This window comes from Hemiscyllium ocellatum, chromosome 12 (genome assembly GCF_020745735.1).
Source record: "Hemiscyllium ocellatum isolate sHemOce1 chromosome 12, sHemOce1.pat.X.cur, whole genome shotgun sequence".
Taxonomy (NCBI): domain Eukaryota; kingdom Metazoa; phylum Chordata; class Chondrichthyes; order Orectolobiformes; family Hemiscylliidae; genus Hemiscyllium; species Hemiscyllium ocellatum.
In genome coordinates, this window is record NC_083412.1 from 85,661,888 (window position 1) to 85,676,436 (window position 14,549).

Here is a 14,549-nt window from a genome sequence, read left to right on the forward strand (position 1 = left end):
TACATCTTATGATCTTACAAAGTTAAGAAAATATGGATGTAAGTTTGCTCGCTGACCTGGAAGGTTTGTTTTCAGAAGTTTTGTCACCAGACAAGGTAACATCATCAGTGAACCTCCGGTGAAGCACTGGTGGTAAGACCTGTTTTTTTATTTGTGATGTCGTTTCATGTGGTGATGTCATTTCCTGTTCTTTTTCTCAGGGGGTGGTAAATGGGATCCAAGTCAGTGTGTTTATTAATAATGATGTTACCTAGTATGGTGACGAAACGTCTGAAAACAAACCTTCCAGCTCAGCGAGCAAACCTACATCCAGAACCTCAACCTGAGCTACAAATCTTGCCAAAACTCACTGTCAACAAAGTATTCAATGTTTTTTTTTATGCAACCTTACCTGAAAAGTTCATTGCCTTTAAAAAAAGCTTTCTCCCTCTCCAGTGCCTCCACCAAGGTCAGTTGATCATTAATATCTTGCTGTCCACGACATTTGACAACCATGTAACCTTTGTTCAAAGCAACAACCTCATTCCTGATTATTTTAAGGATGCTTTCTTCTGTCCCCTTGTCAACCAGGTCTGGCTTTGTTAATATCCCTGGAAACAACAATGATAATGCTGCAGCAACATTCAGTTGAGTCAGAATATGACAACGTAAGCAGGGGCCATTTGAACCATCAGGTCTCTGCAAATGTGTCACGTATATAAGAAACCATCTGATTACTTAGAGAGGTAGTGGCATATGATAAAGTCACTAAATTAGTAATCCAGAATCCCCATGCTCTGCGTGCAGCATTCAAATCTGACTTATGGTGAAAGTTGAATTCAATAAAATTTAGAATTAAAAACTAATCTAATGGCAACCATGTCCTCATTGTGGTAAAATCTCTTCTCATTCATGACGTCCTTCAGGGAGAGAAATCTGCTGTCAGCACCTGGTCAGACCTAAATGTGAGTCCAGATCCCAGCAAAACAGGTGATTCTTAACCAGTGTCTGAAATGGCTGAGATCGCCAATCAGGTCAAAGGCAAGTAAGGATGGGAAATATAGCATCCTCACCAGTGATGATCAAATCCCACACAAGAATAAAATGAACCTCACTGCCTTCACACTCTTTAATCTTCACTTCATCTTATTTTTCAGCTAGGAAATGGAATACTTTTTTTACAATGGGAATCTGGTGTCCAATAAAATATTACTAAGTCAGGTCCAACATGTGTCAGATATATAAAAGAAGGACACAGGCAACAGATATTTGGAAACACCATGAGCTCTAGTCATTGATCAGCAAGAAAAGTACTGTAGGGATTTCCGGGAAAAGTGGGACCGAGAAAATTGCTCCTCCATAGGGCCAGTGCAGATGCAACATTTTGATACTGTACAAATGGAATGAGGAAATTACAAATAGACTATAATAATTTGGTGCAATGGGCAGACACAGAGATAAGGTTCAACGCAAAGACATGTGATTCATTCATAGGAAGAAGACGGGGAGAGAAAACGTAATAAGCAACTCTAAATGGCTTAGGTGGAGAGGGATCTGACTGGAGGTGTCCCTTAGTCAAAGGTGGCTGGAAAGGTTCAGTGAGTAGTTAATAAAGCACACAGTACCCTCAGCAGTGAGTACAAGAGCAAGGAGGTTATGTGGAACTTGGATAATAAATTATTTCAGCCTCAGCAGGAACATTGCATGCAGCGTGGGCATTGTACTTTAAGAAAGATGTGAAGGCATTGAAGAGACTGCAGAACAGATTCACGCAAATGAAATTTCCTCAGCGTAGAACTGTGATCAAGACTGATCCAGGAAGCATGGACTGCTTTCGTTGGTGCAAATAAGTCTACGAGGAGGCTTGACAGAAATTTACAAAATCATGAAGAGTACGAATAGACTAGCTCAGGAGAAATTTGTTCCCACATGTGAAAGAATTGAGAATAAGACTTAAAGGAACTGGCAAAAGAAGCGAAGCAAATTGAGGAGAAAGCATTTGCATGCAATGAAATGTTTAGGGTCTGGAATAAGCTGTCCAGAAGTGCAATGGAGATGGGTTTAATCAAAGCTTTCGAAAGGGAATTTAAAAAGGGATGAAGTGCAGGGGTACAGGGTAAAGCCAAGGAAATAGCATTCAGTAAATTGGTCAGAGAGTGGTGCAGGTACAATGGACTGAAATGTCTCCTTCTGTGTCATAGTAATTGTAAAATATCATTTTTTGTGCACCTCCCCCTCCTCCACTGCTTCGGAGTTGACAGGGACATAATCCACACCCAATGATTGTACAAGTGGGACCCATTTAAGATTCTAGGTCATGATTGTGTCTGGACCTTCAAAGAGGACTTCAGATTAGATTAAAAAGTTGCTCTTACACAATGGCAATTGGAAGGTGGGTGAATTGTTTCCAATTCCATTTAGAGTCATAGAGATGTACAGCATGGAAACAGACCCTTCGGTTCAACCTGTCCATGCCAACCAGATATCCCAACCCAATCTAGACCTACCTACCAGGACCCGGCCCATACCCTCCAAACCCTTCCTAATCGTATACTCATCCAGATGCCTTTTAAATGTTGCAATTGTACCAGCCTCCACCACTTCCTCTGGCAGCTCATTCCATACACGTGATAGAGGTTTGCAACTATGTTCCTCAAATGGTGGTTGACCAATTGTTAATTTTAAATTGGATAGAGATAATTGTTGTGTAAGGCAGAGGTATTAGAAATATGAACAAAAGACAGATAAATGTAATTAGTCCACAGATCAGCCATGTTCTCAGGTTTGAGAGGATGCATGGCCTACTCCTGTACCTATGATGTGAAATGTGGACCAAATCTTAGAAGCTGAAATGTTAGAATGCCTGCAACTGCAGACACTTTCCACTGCCATGCAAAGCAGAAATCTTCCTCTGACTCCATGCAACTTTGACAAAAAACAGAAAATCCTTAGAATAATATCTGGGATAGATTATACAGTCCACTACATTGACACCTCATCATTAAATTCTCTACTTAAAATAGAGCCATTAAACAATATTGAAAGAGAGACATCATTATATCAATAAATATCAATGGGCTAAAGGATAAGGTTCTGAAAGCATGTTACTTGCTACCAGTTTCTAAACCATGGATGACAATGGAGAGTTATCATCTATTTCGTAAAGAGGAGGAAGTGCTGGAGATACAGTTCTGAAGAGAGTCATATTGGACTCAAAAATGTTAATTCTCTTTCTCTCTCCACAGATGCTGCCAGACCTGCTGGTTTTCTCTAGCACTTCCTGCTTCCAATATCCACAGTATTTGGCTTTTATCCATTTTGTAACATCTGGATCTGTATGGTGGTCAGTTGAAGCGGGGAGTTGGGGTGGGTTAAAAGGGTTATTGTTGTAATTAGCAGCGGATTCATGGACTGCCTCAAATCATTTTCACTTCAATTAACATCTCCTGATCAGAGGACCTAAATAAACAACATTTGTTTAAAAAAACACAGCTTCTAAGATTTGGTCCATATTTCACCACACAGGAACAGGAGTAGGCCAGACAGCCTCTCAAGCCTGAGATCATGGCTAATCTGTGGACTACTTACATGCATCTGCCATTGGCCCACATGTTTGAATACCTTTGCTTAACAAAAAATGACCTATCTCCAAACTTAAAATTAACAGTTGGTCTAGCATCAACCATCATTTGAGGAGTGTAGTTCCAAACCTCCACAATCTTTTAGAACAGAGAACAAATGGGCCCTTCGATCCACAATGGTGTGCAGAACACAACACCAAATTAAACTAATCCCTTTTGCCTGTCCTTGGTCTATATTACTCCATTCCTTGCTTATGTACATATCTAAAAGTTTTTTAAACGTCCCTATGGTATCTGCCCCCCACCACCACCGCTGGCAGTGCTTGCCAGACTCCTACCACTCTCTGTGCAAAAAAACTTGTTCCTTACATCTCCCTTGAACTTCTCTCTTCACCTTAAATGCTTGCCCCGTAGTATTGGACATTTCAACTCTGGGAGAAAGATTCTGACTGTCAACTTTGTCGATGCAGCTCATAATTTTATAGACTTCTATCAAGCTCCCCCTCAGCTTCAGCCCAGAGAAAACAACCTGAGTTTTTTTTAGCTTCTTCTTATAGCGCTCACCCTCTAATCCAGGCAGCAACCTGTTAAACCTCTCTGCACATCCTTTCCCACTCTCACCACCAAAAGTCCCCACGTCCTTCCTGTTAGCGGCGACCAGAATTGAATGCGATACTCCAGGTGTGATCTAAACAGTCTTATAAAGTTGCAACATGACATCCTGACTCTTGTACTCAATTCCCTGACCAGTAAAGGCAAGCATGCCATACGTCTTCTTTACCACCCTACCTACCTGAATAGCCACTTTCAGGGAGCTATGGACTTGAACTTTTGGACTTTTGTGTGTAGAAAGGCTGAGGGACTTGACGCTGTTTTCGTTAGAGAGAAGAAGGTTGAGAAGTGACTTAACGGAGACATAAAAGATAATCAGAGGGTTAGATAGGGTGGGCAGTGAGAGCCTTTTTCCTCAGATGGTGATAGCTAGCATGAGGGGACATAGCTTTAAATTGAGGGGTGATAGATATAGGACAGAGGTAGTTGCTTTACTCAGAGAGTAGTAGGGGTATGGAACACACTACCTGCAACAGTAGTAGACTCACCAACTTTAAGGGCATTTAAATGGTCATTGGATAGAAATATGAATGCAAATGGAATAGGGTAGGTTAGGTGGGCTTCAGATTGGTTTCACAGGTCGGCGTAACATCGAGTGTGCTGCAATGTTCTAAGTTCTAAATGCTTTCAAACATTTCTCCTGAACTGCCTGGCCCTAATATTTTTAGACTTTGACCCTAGATCTAGAATCCCAAACCAGTAGCAATAAGTTATCTTTGTCAATTCTGTCTTTTCCTGTTAATACCTTGATTGACCCATTTGAAATGGAGCTTCCAGCTTTCCTGCAGAGGGCTGGATAACTCTAACTGAGTACCTTGAAAGATGGATATTTTAATTTAAAGCAAAATGAATTGACTGACTCTTGATGCATTTTGTTATGTATTTGTAACACCAGGCTAGACCATTCCAAGTCACTTTAGGCCAGTGCTTTCACCCATCAAACATTCCAGTTTGCTGCCTGTTTCCTAACTTCTAGCACACTGCACCCACCCTGATTGACATCTGCTCCTGATCTGGTGTCTATTGAAGATTCTCTTGTTTGTTTACAAAACACTCTTGGGCTTCATCCTCTTCATCACTATTTTTTGAACCCTAAACCCTTCAAGATACCTGCACTGCTCTAATCATAATCCTATGTAGCTTCAATTTTCACAACCATTGGTTGTTCTGTGACTGCCAAGCTGCTAACTCTGGAACTTCCTCCCTCAATCTCTCTGCCTCTCGTTTTCTTTTGCTCTTCAAAAACATATCTTTGACCTGGCACTTGGGGGCCATCTTTCCTCACACTGTCATATATGTCAGAGTTTTTTTTTGTAAATTTATCTGTGAAGTACCTCAAGATTTTAAAGTCCATTAAAGGCACGATGATTAATTCTACAAACAGAACTAATTCAGTTCAATACATTTTTACCTGAATGAACTTCTAGAAGAAATAGGGAATTTGTCTCTTACCCAAAGTTCTCTCCCCTGAAGGATCAGCCTCCTGGGCCATTTTCAAGGCCTCTGTCGTAGCTATATCAACATTACATGGGATGACAACAAGATTAATGGTCTTATCTTCACTGATGTAGAAATTGATCAGCTGCTTGATCTGAAGGAACATACAATAAAATTGATTCATTCAAAAAAAGACATGATTTTTTTGAAGTTTTTAATTAACCTGTTGAAACACGTAATGACATACCTGTGGAGCAGATCAGGCTTGAACCAAGTCTCCTGCCTCAGAGATAGGGCACTGCCACCATGCCACAAGAATCACTTTGACATTAATTTATATTCTGCCTTTCATGACCTCAGGATATCCCAAAACAATGTACAATCGATGAAGTAATTTAAAATAGTAGGTAACTTATGCGTAGAAATTAACTTTGAGCAGATTACCAGAATGTTGATATTTATATCTAATGGAATAAAATACTGTGCAAATATTTTGATTGTACATTAATTGTATTTATTTGCTATTAAGTGGTGCATATCACATCCACAGGGGATTCATTAATATCCCAAAAGTAAACTTAGACCCAGACTGAAGCTATGGTGCTTGCTTAATATTCTAAATCTGACATTAAATATTTATGAAAGCGTGTAAAGATTGGCTCCAGTTATATCCTTCCTCAAAAGCTTTTTGGATTGTAATAAAAAAGATAGAAGTCATACTCCAATTTTACAAAGACCTGGTTGGGCTAACAATGTAACATGAGGGTGGAGCAGATATTTGGTGCTAAATAATTTATCCTTAATGCCGTATACTTCAGTGTCTTTCAAATAGGAATATCATGATTACCTTTTTTTTAAGAACACGTTCACTAGGACAACAAAGGACCTTCTCCCTAAAGCTTGCTCAAAATAGTGAAATCCTTTGCGTCCACCCGAGAAACCAGGTTGCTTGAAAAGACAGTATCTCTGACAGTGCAGCATTCCTTCAATAGAGTGAGGATGTTATCATTGAGACACAGCTGGCACAGTGAAGAAAAGGTGGATTTTAAACACAAATTCAAACCAGAATCAGCAGTGAGCAAGAAAGGACTGGACCTAAACGAGTAAGGGACAATTTGGTTCAAGCAAGTGCAAACAAGATGGAAGTATTACTTTAAGAGAAAATGTAAAGTCTTGAACAGCCAGGATGGAAAGCATCAAACTATTGATGGTGCAAGAATTGCATCTGTTGCTGTAATTCAAGAGTATATCTAATAATCTTGCAATGTTCATATGTAATATCAGTTGGGAATCTGTAAATCAAAGTGACTTGTTGTTCACCAGTCCTATGCATAACACCAGGAGAAAGAGAACACTGCAGATGCTGGAGATCAGAGTCAAAAAGTATGGTGCTGAAAAAGCACAGGAATGCCTGATGAAGAGCTTATGTTCGAAACATCGACTGTCCTGCTCCTGGAATGCTTCCTGACCTGCTGGGCTTTTCCAACACCACAATGTTTGACCATGTGTGACACTGGTGGGTTTGTATGAAGCGGAAAAATAAAAGAGTTTCAGAAAGATTTTAGAAAGAAGAGGAGGTGTGGGATTTAATCAGGCAAATGAAATAAAGAGTGAGTTGGATGGGTTAACCTAAAGAGACAGAACAGTGGATAAGAAAAAAGGATGCAGAAGGCACAACGGATGTTACCACTCCATTCAATGAGAGGCAATAAACATGAAGCTATAGACCACTTTGCTTAATGTTTGTCAATTAGTCATTAAAAATATCAGAGCTGCCAATTACTGTTAGCATGGCTTCCAGTAAGGGGAATCATGCTTAACTAATTGGTTAGTTTTTTTTGAAGGAGTTATGGGGTTCTTGTGATGCAGTGGTAGTCTCCCTACCCCTGGACTGGGAGGTCTGGGTTAAAATCCTATCTGCACCAGAGGTGTGTAATAACAACACCTCTGAACAGGTTGATTAGAAAAAAAACAAATTAAGTTAAAAAGAACAATGGAGTTAGGCCACAGATCAGCCGCAATCTCACCGAGTGGTTGAACAGGCTCAAGAGTCTGAATGACCTTCCCTTGCTCCATTGTAAGAAGCAGGAATATCTACATAATTGGGTTGTCTGTGACAGGCACAGTAAAAACTCTGTTGACGTTGGCTCTGTTTTTGCATCATTTGAATAAACTTTGAAAAAGAAACTGAAATAGTAGAGGCATTCTTGTGGTACAGTGGTATTGTCCCTAACTATGGACCAGGAGGCCGAGGTTAGACTCCCACCTGCTCCATCTCTTAACAGGTTGATTAGAAAAACAGGTGAAGCAGCAATGTGCCATAAATAAAGGGGAGCCCGCAGACATACCATACTTGGATTTCCACATTGCCTGATTATAAGCCATATCAAATCTTATTGCACAAATGAAAGCTCACAGCGTAAAAGGTAAAATATTAACATGATAAAACACCAGCTTACAGAAAACAAAGTGTGTGCATAAGAGCCCTTGAATGACAGGAAGGATTTCATAAGTGGAGCAGCCAAACGGTCTGTGCTGCAGCCTCAGCCTTTTACAATTTATATCAATAATTTAGATAAAAGTAAAGGTATGGTAATTAAATCTGTAGATGATAGAGGTAGGTAGGGAAGTGTGAAAAAGACATGGAGTTTACAGATAGGTAGAGCTAGGTTCCACCAGTGAGAAAAATCTGGTAGAAGGTGTATAATGTGGGAAAATTTGAATTCATTTACTTTGGCAGGGCGGATACTGAAGCAGAGTATCACTTAAAACAAAAAAAAAATCACTGCACAATACCAAGGTGCAGAGGGAGCTAGGTGTTTTCATGTAAGAGTCAAAATGTTAGTGTGCAGTGCAGAACGTTATAAAGAAGGGTAATGGGATGCTATTCTTTATCACAGGAGGAACTGAACTTAAATGAAATACTTCAGTGATATCGGGCATTAGTCAGATCACATCACAAATACTGAGAGAAGGTTTGGTCTCCTTATTTAATGGTGCTGGAGGGTGGTTCTAGGTCAACACCTGGAATTCGTGGGTTGTCTTTTGAGGTTTAGTTGGACAGACTGAGCCAGTTTCCACTTGAGTTCAAAGGAGTGAGGAGTGATTTGACTGTCATGTCCAAGATCATGAAGGGTCTTGACAAAGTTGTTTCCCTCTCGTGGGTGAGTCCAGAAGTGGGAGGAGGGGGGGGGCACGGGGGCACTGTTTTAAAATTTTAGGACAGACATAAGAAGATTTCTTTGAGGGCCTTGCAACTTTGGAACTCCGTGCCTCAGAAGGCAGTAAAAATGAATATTTTGAAGACAGAAGTGAGTTGATCCTTGCTTGACATGAGGATAGAGAGGGTTATCGAGGAGAATTGGGAATCACCCAATACATTCCCTTTTGAGAGACTGCTGTGGTTGTTTTTCTCCTGTGCGACGTTACCTGGTCTCCAATATCCTGTGGCTGGCTCCCAACTGCCACTCTTGCAATTCCCGGCAGATCGATCAATGTCAGATCAGGGACCTTGCTAGACTCCACTTCCACACTGATCAGCTCAGAGCTGATCCCTTGGTCATTTCCAGCCATGATGTTCTGAGCTGTAAATCGAACCAAACTCTGCATCAACCACATTGCACAGTTTTCTGACACAAATCCATGGATTTCAATGAAATATTTCTTTTTCCACTCTTTGTCAGATCAGTCACTATCGGTTATCCTTCTCAACTGTGGATAAGTAAACGTGACCCAAGACTCCCAAGAGCAGCTGAGTCAAAGCAGAAATCCACAGTATAGTGATTCAGTTATATTCCCCGGTCTCTACTTGCTGCTTTATCTGTCTCTACCTTTTCAAGAGGCGCTGACCCCAATTGGAGTTTTGTGGGAGATGAACAGTAGGAGTGGTGGTGGTGGACACATTTGGATGGGTGGGTCGACCGGAAAAAAAGCATCTCACCTTCCAAAAGTAGATCTCAGGCCTTATTGAAGTAATCCAAGACAGGCAGTCTCTCTTTCCCTCGCCTGAAACTAATAGGACTATAAGTATGTAAGCTAGCTCACTGAGCTGGAAGGTTTGTTTTCAGACGTTTCGTCACCATGACTAGGTAACATCATCAGTGAGAGTCTCCAGTGAAGCACTGCTGGTATGTCCCACCTTTCTATTTATAGGTCTTGGGTTTCTTAGGACAGGTGAAACAAAGATACACATGAGAATTCTTAGAGGCATGGCATAACCAGAACTCCATCAATAAATACATCGACTTAGATCCGATCTACCTTCCCTTGGAAAAACAACCAGAAATGACATCACTCACCTTAAGAAACCAAGACCTATAAACAGAGAGGCGGGACATACCACCAGTGCTTCACTGAAGACACTCACTCATGATGTCACCTGGACAAGGTAACAAAACATCTGAAAACAAACCTTCCAGCTCAGCAAGCTAACTTACATACTTATCATTAACCTAGAAATCTCAAAAATCACTAGGACTGAAAGTGCTAAATGTATGATCTGGAATCTCTGAATCTAAAGGAACGTTCCTCAGAGCAGTTAGCATTTGGCAAGGACTTTGACAGTTGATTACAGTGCAAAGGAGGAAAAAGACTGGGAGAACCAAAGGCTGCTTTGGTGCCTGACTGGGAAGAACCTCTGCTCTTCCAGGCCAAGAGCATCTCAGATTTTTCCTTGAAACTGACTTTGGCCTCTTGCTTTGTCTGAATTAGCTCAAGGCTGCTGACACAGAGTCAGTGCAAACAATCTGTGGTCAGCCAGGAGATCCACATGCCTTCAGGCTACTCCATGAATCCAGCCCAAAGTTAACCCTCTTCCCTGCCCCAATACCATCCTTGCTGAATGAAGAGTTGTGTTTGAAGCCAAGATGGAAACTCCCAGGATAGAACTTCCACCTGATCTGCAGACTTAGCAATGCACCTGAAACCAGATCCCAATACGGAATTCTACTTTTCAAACACAGGGAAATGGCATGAAATGGGCAGAATCCGATCTGTTATCCATTCTATCCATCATCTATTCACTGTTACTGAGGGCAATGGAATTAAATCATCAGGTGCTGAGTGTTGGAGTGATGATAAAATTGTCTGTTTTTGTGTTGCAGCCTTAAATGAATTCCTCCCTCATCGCTCATTATCTGCCTGTGCTAATCGCCACAGGGACAATTTGTGGCCCAGCATTAGCCTCAGTGTGAACAAGCTTGTAGAAAGAGAGTGAGGACAAAGCAGCCAGTCCCCATTCCCACCTGCTGTGCAGTGCTGTTGGTGGAAAGAGGCATGTTGAACATAGACAGGGCAGAGTTTGGCCGCAGTGATTCCCCCTTCAGTCATTTAGCCCATCACTCGTGGTCAGAAATACCACACAAGAAATGGCCACCAGGGGGATGTACCAGAGAGCACCCGACATTTCTGCCAACGAATCTCTGAATGTGGCTTTCAAGTTCAAAGAAGTGAAGAGAAAATTGTGAGGAAAAATATAAATAATTTGCAGTATATTATTAAACAAATCACAAATATTTCACCATTACCAACACCAAAACCTGGTAACACTAGGCTATGATCACTAGGACCATCACCTTTCACAATTTCTTTCTCCACCTCAGATGGGTCTGACAGTTCTTTCAAGTAATTCTTGTAACTTATCTGTGCCTTCCATATTTTGGTGTCTCTGACATTTTTCAGCTTCAGTTCGAGAGGACATCTTGTCACAATTCCTGTCAAATAGAGAGAAGTAATGTCAGTCAATCTTTTCACGCAAAAAAAAAAAGAGTTCTGCACAGAAGATGCTTTAATCCTGTTGATAATGAGAGATGGAAAGTGAAAGAGAATTAAGTTAGATAGACTTCGCCATTTTCCACTAAGACAGGACGGATATGAGCAAACATTCACACTTTTGATGATAAAACTGATGGGCTTTCTATTGACCAGCAGAAACAGGAAATAGGTCAAACAGCTCCTCAAGCCTGTTCCACAGTTCAATTGGACCATGGCCAATCTTTTGCCCACCGTCACAAACAACCTTGCCAAACCCAGTCACTCTCAATTTTGGCATTTTTAACCAACTCCCTGCCTCAGACAGCTTTTCCACTGATGAGCTTCAGAGCGTCCAATAGATTGCAATAAGAGGGGCTTGTTGTCAACATCCCTGAACAGCAGTGTCTCACTTTAAGCTCAGGCCCCACTTAGGGAATTAATTTATATCTCTCACAGTAATTCATCAAATCATCTTTCAATTACATCACTCTTTAATTGTCTATATCCAATGGAATACAAAGCAAATCAACTGTCCCTACAATTCAGCTTTTCTGAACTTACTTCCTGGAGAATCTACACTGCATCCACTCCAATGCCAATATATCCTTCCCAGTTAGCTCAGTTGGCTGGATGGTTGGTTTGCAATACATCATGACGCTAAGAGCGTGGGGTCAATTCCTGTACCAGCTGAAGTTACCATTAAAGTCCTGCCTTTTCAACCTCACCTTTTGCCTGAGGTGTGGTGACCCTGAGATTAAATCATCACCAGTTGTCTCTCTAATGAGACAGCAACCCTCTGGGACAGTGATGATTTTAATTTTTTATTTAAACTTTTATCCTTCCTGTGCTACAGCGATTTCCCCTCCCCCCACCCCCCCAAAATGAAAATAATAGTTTAAGTGGGATTCAATCAAATTTTAACATACAGTAATTGAAACTTAATTTCAGCCATTAGTTATTCCAGCCTTTCAGATTACGGTTCATTCCACTAGCCTTTTTAATAATTTTTTTGTGCCTAAACAGTCCATTGTTTTCTGGCTGTGTTAATGGACAAGAATACCACGAGTGGAGCACCATGTGTTCATGTGCAAAATCCCATCACAACACGCGTATGAAGTTGCTGCAGGCAAGGGATTCATCTCTCACTTCCGTTAGTGATCAAGGTCAGAAATCACATGACACCAGATTATAATCCGACAGGTTCACCTGACAAAGGAGCAGTGCTCCGAAAGCTTGTGCTTTCAAATCAAGTTAGACTGTAACCTGGTGTTGTGTAACTTCTGACCTTAGCCACCCCAGTCCAACACCGGCACCTCCACATCAATCTATTAGTAGAGTAAATTAGATTAGATTTACAGTGTGGAAACAGGCCCTTCGGCCCAACAAGTCCACACCGACCCGCCGAAGCGAAACCCACCCATACCCTTACATTTACCCCTTACCTAACACTACGGGCAATTTAGCTTGGCCAATTCACCTGACCCGCACATCTTTGGACTGTGGGAGGAAACCGGAGTACCCGGAGGAAACCCACGCTGACACGGGGAGAACGTGCAAACTACACACAGTCAGTCGCCTGAGTCGGGAATTGAACCCGGGTCTCAGGCGCTGTGAGGCAGCAGTGCTAACCACTGTGCCACCGTGCCGCCCACTAAGTACTTAGATTGAAAATTTGGCACATACTCTAGAAACATTGCATTAACGTTTTGATCTTATTAAAAAAGACTTTGAATAAGACTTAGCGAATGTCAAATCTTATGACACCAGTACACGATTATTACACTTGCTGAACCTTCTCTCTTTACATAATATTTTACAACAGCAGACTGTTAGAAGGATTTCTTAGCTTGAACTTTAGTTTGAAAACTTGATCTGACGTTTCCCATTTCCAAGGCACTCAGATTATTGAGGCATCCAGCTACAAAGGTATAATTAACTGCTTAGGTTTTCTTAAACTTTCAGTGCAGAATTAGCCCATTTGGCCCGTCAAGTTTGCTCTGCCATTTGATCATATGTTTCTCAACCCCACTCTCTTCCCTTCTTTTCATCCCCTTACTGGTCAAGAACCTATATACAAACACTAAAAGAACTGCGGATGCTTTAAATCAGAAACAAAAACAAGAATTGCTGAAAAAGCTCAGCAGGTCTGGCAGCATCTGTGGAGAGAAATTCGAGTTAACATTTCGGGGTTAAGAGACCGTTCCTCATGACTGCCTCAGGAGTTCTGAGGAATAGTCACTTGACCTGAAATGTTAACTCTGGTTTCTCTCCACATATGCTGCAAGAAACCTTTTGTCTTGGTGTGAAAGACATTAAATGACATGGTCTCCACAGCCTTCTGCGGCAATGAGTTCCACAGATTCACCTTCCTCTAGCTGAAGAAGTTCCTCCTCATCTTCAGCAAATGCCAATTAATGGTGGCTCTGTGGGCTTTGCCATGAGAAATTGGATTGAGTCATGTAGGACCTATCCAACATCATGCTGAGACCATCAACTTGGTTCAGCTTTAAAGCAAAGCCACAGGAGTTACTCAATCGTGTCACAAATTTCACGTTAAACCCTTTACAAAGGAATGCAGGTTTCTTCCAATCCCTCATTCCTGATGTCAAGGATCAAAATATGAATGTTGGAGGTGGGGGTTGGTGTTCAACAAATCTGGCCACCGCTGCGTTCAATTCAGCTTGCAATGAAGTTAATAAAACTAGTGCAGAGGGAGCATCATTGGGGAGTAGAGATGAATCACAGAGGCTGAGCAAGTTGACATTCAGTACCATCTTACCACTGCCCCTGGGGAGAGCGACTCCAGACAGTGCCTCCAGCACAGAGCTTTTCCCAGAGCTCTGGTCTCCAATCACTGCAATGGCTGGAAGAGAGAGGTCCTGATCCACACCCAATGCTCTCAGTGAATCAATGAGATCAATACAAGGTCGAACCTTCTCTTCATAGTGATTGTACAGCGCTGCGTCCATGGCCTGAGAAAACAAAAGCAAAATTGACAATACAGTAAGAGGTTTTGAACAAGATTTGACCGCAAAAGTTATATTACGGATCAGTAATTCAAACCCGACCAGCACAGCTAGGAGAACAATTTATTTAATAAATCTGGAATTTTAAAAGCACTTAGTGGTTGTAATGGAACAATTAAGTTACCAGCTTGACATGAAAACCCATCTGGCTCATGAATGCCCT

The 14,549-nt window shown here is 41.4% G+C and overlaps 1 protein-coding gene across 6 annotated transcripts in view; it reads right to left on the minus strand.

Moving 5' to 3' along the window:
* The window catches only part of LOC132821183 (interferon-induced GTP-binding protein Mx3-like), a 46,485-nt gene that overhangs the window by 24,530 nt on the left and 7,406 nt on the right, over nt 1–14,549 (minus strand). For all 6 annotated transcript variants that reach the window (XM_060833821.1, XM_060833819.1, XM_060833824.1 and 3 more), the window contains 5 exons: nt 14,140–14,332; nt 11,183–11,320; nt 9,039–9,193; nt 5,625–5,763; nt 392–590 (listed from right to left, as the gene is read on the minus strand). In XM_060833821.1, coding sequence (XP_060689804.1) covers nt 392–590; nt 5,625–5,763; nt 9,039–9,193; nt 11,183–11,320; nt 14,140–14,329 — 821 coding nt within the window. In that variant the 5' untranslated portion in view covers nt 14,330–14,332. The remainder of the gene's footprint in view (nt 1–391; nt 591–5,624; nt 5,764–9,038; nt 9,194–11,182; nt 11,321–14,139; nt 14,333–14,549) is intronic.